The 18,086-nt window shown below is 35.4% G+C and overlaps 1 protein-coding gene and 1 long non-coding RNA gene across 2 annotated transcripts; one reads left to right on the top strand and one right to left on the bottom strand.

The window, feature by feature from the left end:
* Positions 1 to 3,449: 3,449 nt before the first annotated feature.
* On the bottom strand, positions 3,450 to 3,848 carry LOC126409972 (uncharacterized). Its single transcript, XR_007573021.1, has 2 exons — positions 3,702 to 3,848; positions 3,450 to 3,567 (listed from the first exon to the last, which is right to left on the bottom strand). It is a non-coding gene; the product is annotated as an uncharacterized LOC126409972 (long non-coding RNA).
* A 144-nt stretch (positions 3,849 to 3,992) lies between these two features.
* Positions 3,993 to 5,066, top strand: LOC116252340 (cysteine-rich and transmembrane domain-containing protein WIH2). Its single transcript, XM_031626516.2, has 3 exons — positions 3,993 to 4,154; positions 4,316 to 4,517; positions 4,628 to 5,066. Exons 1-3 carry the CDS (start codon positions 4,100 to 4,102, stop codon positions 4,671 to 4,673), a joined length of 303 nt encoding a protein of 100 aa, XP_031482376.1. The 5' UTR covers positions 3,993 to 4,099; the 3' UTR covers positions 4,674 to 5,066.
* Positions 5,067 to 18,086: the final 13,020 nt, after the last annotated feature.

The raw sequence follows: 18,086 nt of genomic DNA, 5'->3' as shown, positions 1-18,086 counted from the left end.
AATAGAGCTCCAAGGTGATGAAGAGGAGGCCTCCAAGAAATCTTTGGTGCTCCCATGAAGAGTTATAGCTTCATGAAACTTGCTCCAAGTTGGAGAAGAAGAAGAAGATTGAAAAAGAAAAAAGAGGAAGAGAGCTAAAAACTCTAAGTCCTCAAGTGAGAATGCACTGAGGCTACTCCAAGGGATAGCTCCTTGTCCAAGAGGTGGAAAATTGGGGTATAGAGAGTTTTGGAGCCAAAACTCGAAATTCAATTTTTTTGAATTTTATAAAATTTTCAATTTTGCATTATTTTCAATTTTTTAAAAAAGAAATAGGTCTGAAATGAGTGTGATTGGCCATTAGGGCTGAAAATCCATTTTTTAGGTGTAGGGAGTACTAATGCCACTTAAAACTCTCAAAATCACCCTCTAACGGTCGATTTTGAAGAAAAAATGAAGTTTGACAACATGCCAATGCGAAAAAGCACTTGAGGGCGTGCGACGACGTGCATGGCGCTCGTGGTCACGTGATCGTGCGATGCACGAGTGCGCGGTGGCACGCCGCACGAAGTGCTGTCACGCGGTCCGCGATCGCCTACGCGCGTGGCTGCTCGTCGCGGGATGCACAAAAACTCATTTTTTAAATAAAATCAAATAAAATTTAATAAAATAAAATAAAAAATGTTGTTTGTATAGGAAGAGTAAAAACTTTTTTTTTGTATTTAAAATGTGTAACAAAAGAGGTTTTTGTTAAAAATGGACGGCCAACTCTATTTCGGCCACTCCGAGCTCGTCTTGAATTCGATTTTGGTTTATCCGTTGTCGACTCGTTCGAGCATGCGACTTGGGTTTAAAAGCATGTTTTGGCATGAGAATGAGACCTTAAAACAAAGGGAAGGTCCGCATATGCACAATGCTCAAATTTTGTCATTTTGAACTTAATTTAGAATTTTGGGTTTCAAATGCTTGATTTAGATCTGAAGTTGGGTTTTGGATATTTAGATCCAAAAAATTGAGGTTTGTGTTTTGGCAAAAGAGCATAGCATTTTGGAAAAATTTGGGGTGATTACAACCATATGGATATGTTTTGGGCTTGGTCTAAGTCAAAGTCATGCCAATAAAAAGTTTAATTGCTTGTGTGATGATGTAAGGGTTCGTTTGGCAAATGTCACACTTTGTGAATGTCACTTATTTTAGTATTTTATGAATTTGCTCCAATTTTTAAGATAAATTCATAAAACACCCATACAGTGTTATAACCACCATACCATCCCTAAAGGCATTAAATGAAGTGTCGCTACTCTACTTCTAACTCTTTAAGCTCCATCCTTCTCCAACATTTCTCCTCACAATGATACAAAAATGGAGGTGATAAACGACTAACGACAAACAATGACCTGGTGACAGATGGTGATAAACAGCAGCATCAGGTATTGATGTTCCATCAATTTAGGGTCTGTTGATTTTGCAATTACAGATGTGTTTATTGAGATTTTAACAAAAAAACCTTGGTATATTCGTCTTGGTTGGATTTTCAAGTTTTACTATGCAAAGCAAGCTTAGTGATTTTGCAGCCAAAGATATTAATAGCCCCACAAACTTCTTAACTTAGAATTACATGATCCTTCTTTCATCCATTTTTTATGTGCAAGGGAAGGAAGATGAAAAGGACAAGGAGGAGCTAAAGTCATGATGCAGGTTCTTTCATGACAAAAGGTCTTTTTTTATTTTAATTTAATGGCTTTATATGTATGAACCGTTGAACTTATAAATTATACCATTTGATACATTATTATGTACGAACTTATGAATTTTACCTTAATTTTGAAGTTTTATGCATTATGCATGATGAACATATGTGTGAGTACCGCGCTATATTCTCATAGTCACATTTTAAAAAACTTCTGTATCCGAAGCCTTGCCACTGTAGCCACACCTACACTCGCTTGTGCATCTATATGACTTAGCTTATAGTACTATAATAGGCATTACGACTTGAGATAGAGAAAACGTTCCTTAATCATTAGTTTCTTGGTTTGTAGAAGCAAACTGTAAGATGGCAATAAGATGAGGTTTAAGCAGAGATATATCTTTTAGCTTATCTTGGGAATATTGAGACACCACAGTTAATGCCTTTCACTAATGGTCACCTCGAACCTTAATTACCTGTGAGTACCCTTCAAAAGTAGGGCTGTTCATCCAGTTGAGTAACTTGAGCTCAACCCAAAACTTAATGATCAGTCGAGATCAAGTTAAAGAGACACAGCTTGTCTAAACTTGATTAAACTCGTGGCAAAATAATAAGTAAAAGGTATTTCACATTATTATCGCAAAGCAAGAAACTCCGACAATCTTCCTTGTGGCTAGTTCAGAATATTTTCTTTTATGAACCATGAGGCCCCTTTCTTTTATTAGATGGAAGAAAAGAATGAGATAAGCAACAACGTACAAGCAGAATTCCAAAATCAACTCTCACCACTCCCCACTAAGAAAGAAATAGCATCCTAAATAGAAAGTGATTGGGGGACCTCAATTCTACCCGAATTAGCAATCCTAATAAAAATTTCCGAACAACTATTGTGGCAGTTTTCATTGATGTTAAAAATAACTTTTTAATAAACAACTCGATAAGCTCTGGCTCAATCTCGATCCAGCTTATCTAAGCCTAGTTCAAGTCTTTCTTAATCTCAAGTCAAGCCAAACTCAAGTTAGGTAACTAGAACTGGAACCAACTTCCAGTTATGTGGTTTGAAACTCGAGACAAGTTTGAGCTGGCCCAGTTCAACTCGAACTCTGCTCACGAACAACCCTACCTATAATATATAACATGTGCATCTAAGATATGCACAAGTTGGCTGCCTCACATGAAATGTTCAGTAAGGGGCCGTTTGATGGATTAGAAATCTAGAATTGTAAATATATTTTCGGAAATATATTTCCTGAACAAAAGAAATGAGAAAAATCTTTCTCATTCCCATTTTGATGTGTGTGTGATAACTGAGAAATATATTTCCAGAAATATATTTTTTAGTTTGATGAAAAAGAAATATATTTCCATTTACACTACAGCATAAAACAGATGGCCGTCTAAGAGAATAAAGATGCAAAAAATGAAGTTGATACTTGATAGCTATATGCAAGTAAAGCTGAAATTACGAAGATTAGCAAGGAAGAATTTTGAGATAATTATTAGCTTCCACAATGCACAATAAAAACAAGTGACTAACAAACAGCGGATGATTCCCCAACTTATTTGCCCAGGACAAACCCGCTTTGCAATATGGGCACCTTGATTTCCCATAGAGAGCTTTTGTTGGACTTCCTCCTCTGCTTGCAGAGCACTTTCCTGAGAAATTGGATCCTTCATGCTAATGGAGTCATGTGTAGCCTCAGTCTGATCAATACTTCTTGCTGCTTTGCTTTTTTCGTTAGACTGCTGAGGAGGAACGCTAATGGCTGCAGCTGCCTCACTCTCAGCCATAGTCACCTTCAAAGCTTCAGAACTTTCTCTTACAGGGGGTTGCAAACTCTCTTCTTTTGCAGTAGCAGAAAGAGCTTTTGGCTGAGGGCAACGAGCAGATTTCATATCTACAATGTATACATAATTTTAGAGCTCATAAGAGAACAGAAGTGTTCACACAACCAGAAAAGGCAAGATTCAAAAAATTTTCCAGATTCTGGTTCCAGCACCAAACAAATAATGTATACAATAATTTATAAACCTTGTATCTGCCCATCAAACGGGGGCCCTAAAGGGCAGGTCTGAAAATTAAAAAGCCAAATTTGCCGCGCCACCCGGGAGATGCGAGTCCATCCGTCCCCCTTTCTCGCTTATCTCGTCCGGTATTTGCTTCCCATCTTCTAAAAGTCCGTTACAAAGTCAGCTGTCACAGAGACACTTCAACTTTCTCTACCGTCGTGTCTCATCTTTTGTTATGGTCACGCACGATTCCACTGACGCTCCAGCGGATTCCAACCCACCCCACGGTTAAGAAAGGGACGCGTTCTATACGCGTCACTCCTTACCACAAAAGCAGAGCCCCATCCACCTCCTCTCTCTCTCTCCCTCTCTCTCTCATCTGTGAACGAACCCTTTGGGAGGAGGAAGAACGAGAAGAAGATGAGCTACTACGATCAGCATCACCAACCGCCTGTCGGCGTCCCTCCTCCCCAAGGTTACCCCTCTTTCTCTATCTCTCTCTCATGACAATGCCTAGTCCTTCGCTTTTCTTGTTCTTGTTTCTGTCACAGATCTTGTGAAAGAATTAGGGTTATTGTCTTTCCTTCGAAGGATAGGGGTTTCTGATCTGTCTTCTTTCTTTCTTTTACCTTGCAGGGTACCCACCAGAGGGTTATCCCAAGGACGCCTACCCACCGCCGGGGTATCCTGCGCCGCCGCCGGGGTACCCTCCGCAGGGTTACCCTCCTCAGGGAGGCTATCCTCCGCCGGGAGCCTATCCTCCTCAGGGGTACCCTCAGTACGCCCAACCACCGCCTCAACAACAGCAGAGCTCTGGCCCTTCTTTCATGGAAGGATGGTGTGTCTTCTTCTTCTTCTTAAGTCTCTTAGCTGGAGTCCAGCGATCAGGAGATCCGTTTGCGTTTGTGCTCTTTGTTGATTATTCTTTGTGATTTCCTTCCTTTGCAGTCTGGCTGCTCTCTGCTGCTGCTGCCTTTTGGATGCGTGCTTTTGAGGGGAAGAGGTTGATTTTGGGTGATTTCCGATTGCCGAATGGGGGCTGTAGGCGATTCGGTAGTGACGATCGAATTGGTGTTTGGTTCTCTTTGGATCTCCTCCGAGATTCTATTCTCTCTCTTTTCCTCTCCCTCCCCATTCTTTCTTTTCCGGCTTTGGTGTGTAGGGTTTACATCACTTTCATCTACTTCTTTACTTGGGGCACTCCTTTTGGGTTTACAGTATGAAAGAGGAAAAATAATCCTATTGTCCTCTCTCCCCCTCTCTCACTCTCTCTTCCCCCCTCTCTTTTGAAACTCTTCCATCCTTCAATCTTATGCTGTGAAGGAGAGGGGGTCATGCTTTCTGATTATTATGGATTTACAGTGTCGAGAAGAAAAGATTACTCTTCTCTCTCTCTCTCTCTCTCTCTCTCTCTCGCATATGAATCGGGGAAGTAGCCAAAAACCCAATAATTTTGATGGTTGGTAGCAAAATTGTGTGTCTGCAAATAAATCAAAACGTTTTTGGCTGTATTGTGCTGCTTCTTTCGGGTTGTGCAGTTTTACCTCAAAGAATTCGTCCGCGGATGAATTACTTTATCGGCATTCTTCTCTCAGGTGCCAAAAAGTATACGATCGCATATTCCGTTCAACGGCAAATTTGTTGAGAGCACGACTTTCTTTCATGACATATTGCAACGTATTCACGGGAGGAATCTCCTTCTTGAATTATTCATCCTTGGAACAGTAATGGCTTATTCGATAGCCATAGCTTGCCGGACGGAGAGCCCAAGGCTAATGAGTTTTGCTTCTGCTCGTCTTCCTTTCTTTGGTATAAATGGCAATTCTTGTTTCTTCGTTGATGTTTTGTTTTAATTTTTTTTAAAAGGAAGGAAGAACATGTCACTCCAAACACGTCTTCCAAGCATCGAGTTTTGTTTGTTTTTATAAATTTAAAGACCGAAAATGTCATGACAACTAAGGTCGTTTCTGAATGAAAGGTGAGAAAAAAGGTTGGTAAGGAAAGCAGAGAAAATTTATCGGATGAAATGAAATTTTCAGAGAAAAAATTTGCCTGTGTTTGTATTTCAGAATGGATAGACATTTTTCACTAGTAAGTAAGGCCGAATGTTCAAATCAATGGTGGGACAAAAAAGATCAGACACTTTGTGGTTGAAAATTTATCAACTCAACTCATTTTGAAATAAAAAACTAAACATCTCGTCAGGTACACCTTCCGGCCGGCACATTTTGAAAATGTTAGTAAGGATAACTGTACTTTTCATTTCAGTTTACTTTACATTCAATCGTACATTGAATTCCATGCTTAGAGAAAGAAAGTCGATCATCTTAAAAGCTTATAAAATTCAACTTGTATGTCTGATCTTCCTAAAATTTTAATTTTTATCGGATGATGTAGATGTTAACACCTATTCTTGAAGTGGTAGTTGCATTGGATAAAGTAGCGCTCGTTAGGTGATCAGTTTTGAGTTTTCATTTCATCAACTACTTATGCTAAAAAAAAAACGGGACACTCTGTAGTGAAGGCATCTAAAGTAGGACTTATATCTTAAAGGGATTGAGAGAACGGGTGCAAACATGGTTTTTTAGTGGGGTGATAGTTCAATGAACCAGAAATTAAATATTATTGCATAAAAATTGCTTTTTTCAAATAAAAATGATAATTACGATACCTTTGGAAACAATATTTTTAAAGTGGCATTGGATGATCTGTTCCAATCGTTTGATGTGATGTCTCATAAAAGTCTTTTTGTATTGTATTGTATTGTTTTTTTCTTTTTAATACAGGGTAAGAAAAAAAGGGAGAGAAAGGGTAGCTACAAGGACCGAACAATGTGCCAAACTGAAAATTTTCAAAATATTATGCATTTTGTTTTTTAAAATGCAGACCTAACGGCTCTGAGAAGCTTGCCCATGTGGGTCGCTTTTTCTAATACCAATTTTGCCCTTTAGCAAAATGGGTATCAACACCTTCAACCGATTCTCCTGCCCTTTAGCAAAATGGGTATCAACACCTCCAACCGATTCTCCTGCCCTTTAGCAAAATGGGTATAACACCTTCAACCCATTCTCGTCCTACTCTCCCCTCTGCCGTTGGAGCTGCATCTTCCTTCCCTCTTTCTCTCTACCCTTTTCTGTCTGCCCTTTGGCCGCCCTTACTCCCTCTTGATCGTCTCCCTTCTTTTTCTCTATCCTTTCACAGTGCTCACCCCCCTCTCTCTCTGCCAATTTTTTTTTCCCTAAGAAGGGCCAACAGAAGAATGTAGCTCTCTTCTTCAATAACAAAGGGGCTGCTGCCGTTTCCCCCTTAATCGGGTTTCTTTTTGACATTCTGCCATCTTCATTGAGCAGAAAATGCCTGAAAAAAGGGCTGCCCCTCCACCAATATTTTTGCCTTCACGGTGCAGGTGGGTTATGATATACATGTCAACTAAAGGATCACATTTTGCACCATTTTCAATGCATGAGAGTCTGATGACACACCTTTTAAACACCGATCCACATATCTCCCCAAGCAATAGTCTGCCACTTGAAAAAGGTTAGCAAAGGCTGCAGTGCTTTTTTTGGTAGTAAAAGGCCAGCAATAGCAGCCCCTTTTATTATCAAACTCAACCAAGGCAAAGGAAGCAAGTATAGGAGTGATCCTAGTTGTATGCACCATACTGGTGTATAAAATTTAGTGCGCCAGTGTGGTTAATGATGAAAATACCATCAGTTTACACTGAAAAAAAATTTTTAGCAAGAGAAAAATAGAAATTGGAAAAAATAAAAAACTGAAAAAAGACATTATTTTTTAGAAAGTTACCAAAATATCCCATCTACTCTTACGGCGTTTCTTTGGGTGCTCAGCCCCTATTTATTTAACCTTTCGCTGCATATGAAAAGTCAATTATCTCCTTTCTCTTGTGGATGTAGGCATCAAGTTGCAACGACGTCAATCATTGTTCTTCTTTCTTGTTTGTTGCTCTTGTAATGTTTAACATGGTACCATTGCACATTTTGAGGTTATAATTTGAAGACTTATTTGCATCTTATAATTTGGATGTGGAACAAAAATTTAACATGCGATTAAGAAATATGATTCGATTTGGATTTAAGAAATGACATCAGATTGGATTCGGATACAGATTGAGATCAAATTTATTTTTAAACAGATATTCTATATTTAATGTGGTTACATTTTGAAAATCAGCCAAATTCAATTCAAAATTTGGATTCAGTTGTGAAATCGGATTTTGAATTCGGAAATGATGTTTTTTTGTACGTACTTGAATCCCAATATGTGAACATCTAAAAAAGTGGATGCAATTAAGGTATATTCGATTTGAATCCGATCCATTGACATTCCTAATCATGACTCAATGGTGGATCAACAAGGCTGCAGCAACTGTGCCTCAAATTCGTGAAGTGTTTTGGTCAAGTTGTCGAATTGAAAGCAAAATACTTATAACCGAGCACCTCAAAGAAGATAAAAATTTCTACATACTAGTAGGATTTATAGTAAGCACAGTCAATGTTGACACAAAGTACAATAGCCCCAAGCTTGGCAACATGTACAGTTTCGATTCATCGAAGAACTTGGAAAACATTTATAGCACATGTCAAGATCCAATCTTGCCATCTCCTACTAGTAAGAAATTTGACAAAGCTGACAAATATATAAAAATCTTGGTAAAATTTCAAGTATCCATTTTTGTTATTGGATACTTGATTGTGGTGCTAGTAACTACATGAACATGAGACTCAAAAGGCTGTGTCATATACAAAGCAAGCAATTTCCACGTTGCATTGGTGATAGAACACATGTTCCAGTTGATAATATTTGTAAGATGCAAATAAGCTACAATGGTAAGCTGATTAATGTTCTTTTAGGGCCGTTTGGGAATAGTAACATTATGTTATATTACTGCCCAATGCATCTAGACCAAATATTAGTTAGATCCATTGGACACAATAAAATGTGCTCCATGAATCTCTCTCTCTCCCTCAATGTGAAGGTTTCAATTTTAGCATGCAAATTTGGGGGTTTTCTATTTGTCATGGACTCATTTGAGAATTAGGGGTTTTGATTAAGATTAGGGGGTTTTCTTTTAAATTTCAGATTCATGCTCTCTTTTAAATTCTGTTTTTTTCTTATTTAAGCATGTAATTAATTTGATTAGCTCTTTTTCATTTCACATTAGTATATGTCTTGCACTCCCTTAAATTTATGTTATTTTTTATTTAAGGATGTAATTAGTTTAATTAGTCTCTTTTAATTGCCTTCTATATTTCAATGTCAAGGTTTTCAATTTTAATATGCAGATTAGGGGTTTTCTATTGGTCTTGGACTCATTTGAGAATTAGGGGTTCTGTCTAAGATACGAGGTTATGATTTTTTTTTTTCTTTCAAATTTTAGATGCATGCACTCTTAAATTTTTTTTTCTTGGCTAATTTGAATCTTATGTTTTTTTTTTTTAAATTTCAGATTTTTCATGTAAGTTTATGGAGAAGATGATGAAAAAAATCATTCATTATTATTTAAAAAAAGAAGAATAAAAAAACAAGTTGCTGAACAAGAAGGTTAGGAAGAAAACTAGGATGCTGGCTGCAAAGAGAGAAAACAAAGATGCTACCTACTGGTTGTTCTAATATGAAAGCTTTTGATGGTGGTCTTTTTGAATCTGATTCTCTTTTATGAATCCAAAACTTCAAACTACAGAAAGCATGGTGCTGATCCTTGTTTGCAACGTCATATATGAAAGATATCAATAAATAAGGAAATAAAGTTAGGTGAACTTATATTAATTATAAGTCATATCAGCACAAGCTTCAAAGATATCCATTGTTAGGTCCTAAAGATCATCTTCATAAATATCAAGCTTCATGGTTTCAAATATTTCCATAGTTAAAATATTCTCCCAAGACAGATAGTGCATATTGTTAGTCATGTTATCTTTTCAGTATTCCTTCAAACTGTAGTCCATTTACTGCTAAAGGATTCAGAGTATGGAACAATGAGCATGGTAGTGAAAAAATATGTGTATTTCATAGTCATAAAGAGTTAAGTCAAAATTTGTCTTATAATATGAACGTGTGAGCATTTAATGACTTAAGTCATCAAAGCAAACACATAGATAAAATGATTAAAAAGCAAAGTTCAAAGCATGTTCAGAGCAACCGTTTTAGAATGAAGGCATTTGTGGACGCAGTTCATTGTTAGCATTTCAAACTTATGCTTTTAGAGGACTTGATGAAAGTTCAAGCTCATTAAATCAAGGTAAATTTATTGAGTTCATTAACACTTTGACTAGTTATAATGACAAAGTTGCAGAAGTTGTTTTGGATAATGTTTCAAAGAATGCTAAATATACATCATCGATAATTCAAAAAGAAATTTTGTGAGAGCTAAAATTATAGAAGAAAATAGTGATGCTCAATATTGTATTATTATTGATGAAGCATGAGATGAATTGAAGAGAGAGCAACTGGCCATTGTGCTTAGATTTGTTAATAAGCATGGTCACGTTTAAGATCGATTGTTATATACACATGTGACAGATACTACCACAATTACAACTTGATGAAGGATATGATGGTGTTAATAATATGCGAGGTGAATGTAATGGATTGCAAGCATTAACTTTGAATGAATGTCTTTATGCATATTTTGTTTATTGTTTTGCTTATAGATTATAACTTGCACTTGTTGTAGTTTCAAAAGAAATTGTCAAACGTTCAGTTTGCATCCCCAAAATATTTTGGTTTTTGGAGTGCTCCAGAAAAATGAGGTTTTATTTTGAAATTAGAAAGAAAGGGATTTGCTCGTCAGTATCAGGATTGACCGTTCCCAGTAACTTTACTGGGGTTAACCAATCCAAAAGCTATGTTTATTCTTGATTCATTTTATTGTAACTTAAACATCTTTTCATTCTAAATACCGTGTAGTGTTTAAGAAAATATTGAAAATTTGATGTTTCAATTTTTTGAGAGTTTTGAAGAATCATTTGTGAGTATAAAACATTTTGATTTGAGAAATTTTTAATTAAAAAATCTTTATAAATATCATTTGGAAACCGTTGAATATCGCTTTTGAAATTGATTTAGTGTTCTTTTAAGAAATTTATTTGGTTTGAGACTTCGCTCTAATTCGATTGCTACCTACCTAGAGCTCATTCTCATCTTGCCTATGTTCTTTTAGAGTGGTGCTTATGATCATTCATGATTTAACAAGTGAATGTAAATGTATGATTAAAAGTAAATCATCCATTCCTACCATAACATTTATCTAAAAACATTCCTACCATCATATATATCTAAGTTTTTCATTTATATTTGTATAATTGTCATAAATATTTTTATGAAAAGAGAAAAGTTTTTGAAAATGGAATGCAGTTGTAGACCATCAAGCATAATTCTAATATTGGGTCATCACTTGAATTTTGGTCTTATTGAAGTCGACAAATGAGAAATTAAAACTTTAGCTCTTGGGAGAAAAATATCTAAAAGAATGAAAAGGAGAAAATAATTTATTTCGAGAGCAATAGGGAGAAAGAGAGAGAGAGAGAGAGAGAGAGAGAGAGAAAGAGATTTTAAAGTCACAAAATAAAAGATTTTTTTTTTTTTAAAGAATGAGAGAGAGGTATGTATACATACACGTATTTATATATACATATGTATATATATATATATATATATATATATATATATGAAAGATTGTGAAAAAGAAGTATTAAATCGAATGGAGAGGGAGAAGAGTGAGCGATAGTGGAAGGCATATATATATGTTCATATGTAAGTGTATAAAAATTTGTAAAAGAATATGTTAAATCATAAAGAGAGAAAAAAAAGAGATAGCCATGTGCACGTATACGTATATAACATGTATATATGCATATGCTTTCATGAAAGTTTGAAATCAAGAAATAACTTAAAAATATCTGACTTCAATTTTTTTATGTAGGCCGGAGATGAGCTTGGGCTCATGCAAGAGCATAGGCTAAGTCTCGAAAGGCCTCATTAAAGAGGTTTCTTGCTTTCGAAAATCTTTTGATAAATATGGTTCCAAATATTTTTATATATGAACCTAAAACCATGTTTATTACAATAAAATCTATTTTACCCACCACATATGTAAGAAAATCAAATACTCATGAAATGGAGAGCAACGTAGCAAAGCACTCATTGGGACCCTAATCGGGCGATTAAAAAAGAAACTAAATGTAAGAATGACATGAAGATGTATTTTAAAGTGTACATATTCATGAAGGGGCCTTTTCAAGTTGAACAAATCCCAACATCAAAAATCAGCATACAAATGAAGAAATCCGAAACCAAACCCTCATTCTCACCATGCATATGCTCATTAATTAAGTAAAATTAATATATCATACATGGACATCACCTCAAACATAAATGATGAATAAAGCAACATAACAAGCATATTTTTGAAAAGAATTGAAAAAATGAAATTTATTTCGCCTGGCTCATACTGCTGGTGCACTTAAGAGTAGCTCTCTACTTGGGATAGAAAATCTTTAGAACTTTCATGCATGGCCATGAGGATGTGTCAAGAGGAAATGAAAATAAAAATGGAAACAAGAGAATAACTACATACCTCTAATATAGATGATTATATGAATCAATCTCCTTCTCCGAATGATCCTAAGGGTGAAGCTCCAAGATGATGGAGATATTCCCTTAAGAGTTCTTCTTATGCTTTTTTAAAAAGTTGAAAGTTGGAGAAACTTGCTCCCAAGCTTGGATAAGAAGAAGAAGAGAAGAAGAGAGAAATGAAAAGAAAGATGAAGAAACTCTAGATTTTCAAGTGAGGAACCACTAGAGTTTCTCCCAAATATTAGCTCATGCCCAAGAGGCAAGATTGTGGGGGCATTTATAGACTTTTGGAGCTAAAACTCAAAATTTGATTTTTTTTTTTTGAATTTAACAAGATTATCATGCGAATTCTAAGTATCTTTGAATTATTTTCAATTTTTTTAAAATAGATTTGACTAAGTTGGATTGGCCATTAGAACCCCAAAAACCCCTTTGGGATGTGGGCAGGGCTAATGCCGCCCAACAGGGCCAAAACCACTGCCCAAGGGCCGGTTTTAGCATGAGAATGGGGCCTGTGCCACGTGCAGGCCCTGGTTCGGCTGCTATCGCATTCCAGGCGCTATTGCACCTAGCACGTCGGCGAGCGGCACACGGAACGCACTGCTGCACGGAATGCGCTGCCACACATGCATGTGATCGCGCATGCAATCGCATCGCGCGATGCGTAGTTGCGACTACGCGTCCATCGCTTGCATACGACACTTGAGCGACTAAATTTTTTTCACAAAACAAAACAAAACAAAACAAAATAAAATAAAAGTTGTTCATATTAAAGGCATAAAACCCTTTTTTAATGTATAAAAATGCTTTTTGTTACAAATGGGGGGCCGGCTCCATTGTGATTGACTCCGGGCTCGTTTTAAATTCGGATTAGGTTCAATTAGTCAATGACGCATTTTAGTGAGTGATTTATGCTTAAAAACACATTTTAGCACGAAAACGAAACATAAAACAAAAGGAAGGTTTGTGGATGCGCCGATGCTCATGGCATCAAATTTTGTTGTTTTGATCTCGGATTGAGTTTTGTATCTAATTCAAATCCGTGAGTTGGATTTTGGATTTGGATCTCACATTTAAAGTTGGGTTTTGAATTTGAAGTTCAATTTTGTGTTTGGGTTTGGACATGGGTTTATTGATTCACTTTGGATCGAATAGTCACGAACTTGTTTTGGGATTAAGAATGAGATTATGGTCTAAAAAAAATTTAATCTAAATAACTGAGAATTTTGTTTAAGTGAAAGTAAAGTATATTCTTTTGGAAAAATTTGGGGTGATAACTAATGCCCCTCTTTGTTACTAAACCGGCACTAGTTGTGCTTAGTGACAAGATGAGCACCTCGGATTTTCCAAACAAAATATGTTTGGAGTAATGTTTTTGGCTTAACTTGTTACCTGAATGAGTTATCTAAGCTTATGTTGTAGGTTTAACCTCTTACTTGCATGGGTTTGCCGAAATTGAATTCAGATTTAACTCCCCTAAATGGGTTGTCTTGGCTTGCATTGTAGGTTTAACCCCCTTACCTGCGTGGCTTGCTCTTGGCTTACATTGCAAGTTTAACCCCTTACTTACGTGGGTTGCTCTTTTATCCATAATTTCAGGTTTTATCCCTTGGCTAAGTGGGTTGCTCGATAACAAGTAGCAATGAAAGGAAAGAACCTTTATTACCACAAATACCTTTGTTGAAGCTAGGAATGAGACTCTGTTGCTCCTACATTGGTTGTGACAAGAAGATTTCCTATCACCTTGAGTTCCTTATGGTGAAGTTTTTGTTTTCACCGAAGGCTGGATTTTGGACTTGCTTAATAAAATTCACCAAACTAGTGCTTGGGTTGAGCTTGCATTGAATGCCGTTGGTTGATGTCTTGGGTTGGGATTGAGGTCGAATCACGCTTGATCAAATTTTAGCTTAGCAGCTGAGTTGATTTGATTTGGATATGACCTTTTTTCTTGATGGACAAGCATGATTTTGTGAAAGAAAAATATATATATGTCACGAAAGCAATTTAGAAGATACCTCAAAATATTCATAATTAAAAAAATGTCTGTCATGTCAAAAGATAGGATTTGATTCAAAATAGAATGTGCCATGTATTGGGCAAAAGATAGATGGTTAATGTCATCGATTGAGGCGAAGAAAATAATGAAAAATGCACCAATAAAAAAAGGTGTGGACAAAATTATATAAAGGAAATTGATATATTTTTCGCTAATAGAAAAATGAGGGTAAAAGGTAATATCATGTGTATGAGCTTAGGTATGAAAGAATTTTTGATTTGTCTTTAATGATAAGCAATTGGGACCAAGCTTGTAGGAATTTTTTTTAAAAGATCGGTAGATAGTGATTCTCATAGCAAGATATGAAGTTGAAAATATAGGAAAACAAAGAAAATCATGAGCAATCTATTATTTATGAATAATCTTAATTTTGAAATGATTAAATTTCAAGCGGAATAGAATAAATACATGATGTTTGATTCATATAGACTCAATATGGGTGAACCAACAATTGAAAATGGAATATACTGAAGTAAAACAAAGGTTGACAATCAACCTGGAATAATTGATGACTCAATAAAATCATGGAAGTAGTAAAATAGGAGGAGGTGCACCCTGAGTATTAAAGCTAGAAAATTATGTGGCTAAATATAAAGGAGGATAATGCATGACCTGAGTTAAGCAAAGTTGGTAATTGAACCAATAGATGGGTACCATGTTCAAGAGTAGAAGGTTGGACAAAAGAACAAATGAGAGATTGACAAAGTATGATAAAATGTAGATTTTGGAGCAGTTCTTAAAAAAAATGGACTTGCCAAATGATAGAACTTGATGAATCAATGCCATATAGGTAGTAGGGTTAAAGCATGGGTTTATGACATGGTCATATTGAAGACTACATAAGAGATGATCCAACAAGACGATTTAAATGAGGAAGATAGAATGTAAATTTATTAAATTGATTAAAGAGTGTATGGAAGACAAACATCCAGCACTTACATGTATCATGCATATATTTGAAAAAGGATCATAAGAACCTAATTGAGTTTGGTTTGATCAATTATGATTATTTCATAGAAGATATGCTAATATACCTTAGCCAAGAGGCTTAGTACGAGCATAGACTTCTCCATTAGGCAACTAAGAGCTGAGTTTCTCATTTCTCCTTAGTCATTTGTTAATATACCATAAGTTACCACTCATGATACTAATAAAGGTACTTTTCTACCCATGGTTTGGTTATGTTGTAAGGTTTAGTTTTATGCTACTGCCTAAGATCAAACCTGACAACATGATGACTGGACAAATAGGTATTGAAAATTTTTGAAATATGAATACACATTCAAAATTAGTTGTCTCTAATGCAAAGTTTTTTAGGATAATGACCAAAATAAGTAGAAGATCAAATATTGTTTTTAATCAAGCCTTACATTGATGAGGGTTATATTTGATCTTAAATTTGGTGAACATGATTGATCCTCCACAATTAGTTTTATATGTAAACATCATGCCTAGGGTGTCAAGGCCAAAGAAGAGGTCATGCTTATTAATCGGCAATATGAGAGATGTTCAAGTTAGTGGAAATGCATTAATAATAATCATGGCTTGACGATGACGGTTCCCATCATAGTCACCATCTTTTTTCATCCCCAAAATATTTTGGTTTTTGGAGTGCTCCAAAAAAATGAGGCTTTATTTGATGAGAAAGAAAAAGAATGGCCCATCAGTATGAGGATTGACCATTCCAGAATCTTTACCAGAGGGTAACCAACCCAAGAGCTATGTTTATTCTTGATGCATTTCATTTTAGCTTAAACATCTTTATTTTCTAAATGCGGTGTAGTGTTTGAGAAAATAGTGAAATTTTAATGTTTCAAATTTTTGAAAAAGTTTTGAAGAATCATTTGTGAGTGTAAAACATTTTGATTTGAGAAATTTTTAATTTAGAAATCTTTACAAATATCATTTGAAGACAGTTGAAAATCGCTTTGGAAATCGATTTAGTGTTCTCTTAAGAAATTAAGTAGGTTTGAGACTTTGCTTAATTCGGTTACTCTCAAGCTATAGCTCCATCTCATCTTGCCTAAGTTCATTTAGAGAGGTTCTTGTGATAATTCGTGATTTCACAAGTGAATGTAAACGTATGAATGCACTAAAACTTATATGATTAAAAGCACATTACTCATTCCTATTTATTTAAAAACATTCATACCACTACATACATTTAAGTTTTTCATTTATAGTTGTATAATTGTGGTAAATATTTTTATGAAAAGAGATAAATTTTTCAAAATGGAATTGGGTTGTAGACCATCAAGCATGATCCTAATATTAGGTCATCAGTTGAGTTTTGGTCTTAGTGAAGTTGCCAAATGAGAAATTAAAACCTTAGCTTATGGGAGAAAAATATTCAAAAGAATGGAAAAAAGAATTACTTTATTCCAAAAGACATAGGGAAAGATAGAGGGGAAGAGATTTGAAAATTACAAAATAAAAGATTTTTTTTTAAAGAAAGAGAGAGGTGTATGTATACATTCACGTACTTATATATACATATGTATTATATACGTATATGAAAGCTTGTGAAAAGGAAGTGTTAACACGAAAAGAGAGCAAGAAGAATATTTTAGAATGATAGAGAGAGAGATAGAGAAAGTGAAAAACGTGTATATATATTCATATGTACGTGTATAGGCATTTGTAAAAGAATATGTTAAAATATATAAAAAAAAAGAAAGATAGATAGTCATGTGCACGTATATATATGCATATGCTTTCATGAAAGTTAAAATCAAGAAATAACTTGAAAATATCCAAGTTCAATTTTTCTATATAGGCCGGAGAGAAACTTCAGCTCATGCAAGAGCTTAGGCTAAGTCTCAAAGGCCTCATTAAAGAGGGTTCTTGCTTTCGAAAATCTTTTGGAAAACATGAATCCAAATATTTTTATCTGTGAACATAAAACTATGTTTATTATGAGAAAATCTATTTCTCCCACCATTGTGTATGGAAGAAAATCAAATACTCATAAAATAGAGAGCAACGTAATAAAGAACTCATTGGGGTCCCTAATCGGGTGATTAGGAAAAAAAAAAATAAACGTAAGTATGACGTACAGATGCATTTTTATATGTACATATTTGTGTCCAGGTTGAAGAAATCCCAACCTCAAAAATCAACATAAGAATGAAGAAATCCCAAACCAAACCCTCATTCTTGCCATGCATTTACTCATTAACTAATGAAAATTAATCTATCACACATGGACATCACCTCAAACATAAACGATGAATAAAGCAACATAACAAACATATTTTTGAAAAGAAATGAAGAAATGGAATTTATTTTGCCTTGCGCATACTCCTGGTGCACTTAAGAGTAGCTCTCGATTCTGGATAGAAAATCTTTAGAGCTTTCTTGCATAGCCATGGGGAGGTGGTAAGAGGAAATGAAAAAAAAAAAAAACAAGAGAATGACTAGGTATCTCTAATATAGATGATTTTATGAATAGGTCTCCTTCTTCGGATGATCCAAAGGTTGTCTTGGGTGAAGCTCCAAGATGATGAAGATATTCCTCCAAGGGATCTTCTTATGCTTCCTTAATGAGTTGAAACTTGGAGAAGCTTGATCCCAAGCATAGAGAAGAAGAAGAAGAAGAGAAATAGAGAGGAATGGAAAAAGAGCTCAGAAAAACTCTATATTTTCAAGTGAGGAAGCACTAGCGGTTCTCCCAATGATTAGCTCATGCCCGAAAGGGAAGATTATGGGGGTATTTATAGAGAGTTTTGGAGTCAAAACACAAAATTTGAATTTTTT

Source organism: Nymphaea colorata, chromosome 4 (assembly GCF_008831285.2).
Source record: "Nymphaea colorata isolate Beijing-Zhang1983 chromosome 4, ASM883128v2, whole genome shotgun sequence".
NCBI lineage: Eukaryota > Viridiplantae > Streptophyta > Magnoliopsida > Nymphaeales > Nymphaeaceae > Nymphaea > Nymphaea colorata.
This window is presented reverse-complemented; position numbering and strand designations above follow the sequence as displayed.

What these genes read in the sequence shown, in the direction of transcription:
- LOC116252340 (XM_031626516.2), top strand. Translation starts at nt 4,100, where the DNA reads ATGAGCTACTACGATCAGCATCACCAACCGCCTGTCGGCGTCCCTCCT. An exon ending in CGGCGTCCCTCCTCCCCAAG is followed by an intron (nt 4,155 to 4,315) that starts GTTACCCCTCTT and finishes TTTACCTTGCAG; the next exon opens with GGTACCCACCAGAGGGTTAT. An exon ending in CCTTCTTTCATGGAAGGATG is followed by an intron (nt 4,518 to 4,627) that starts GTGTGTCTTCTT and finishes CTTCCTTTGCAG; the next exon opens with TCTGGCTGCTCTCTGCTGCT.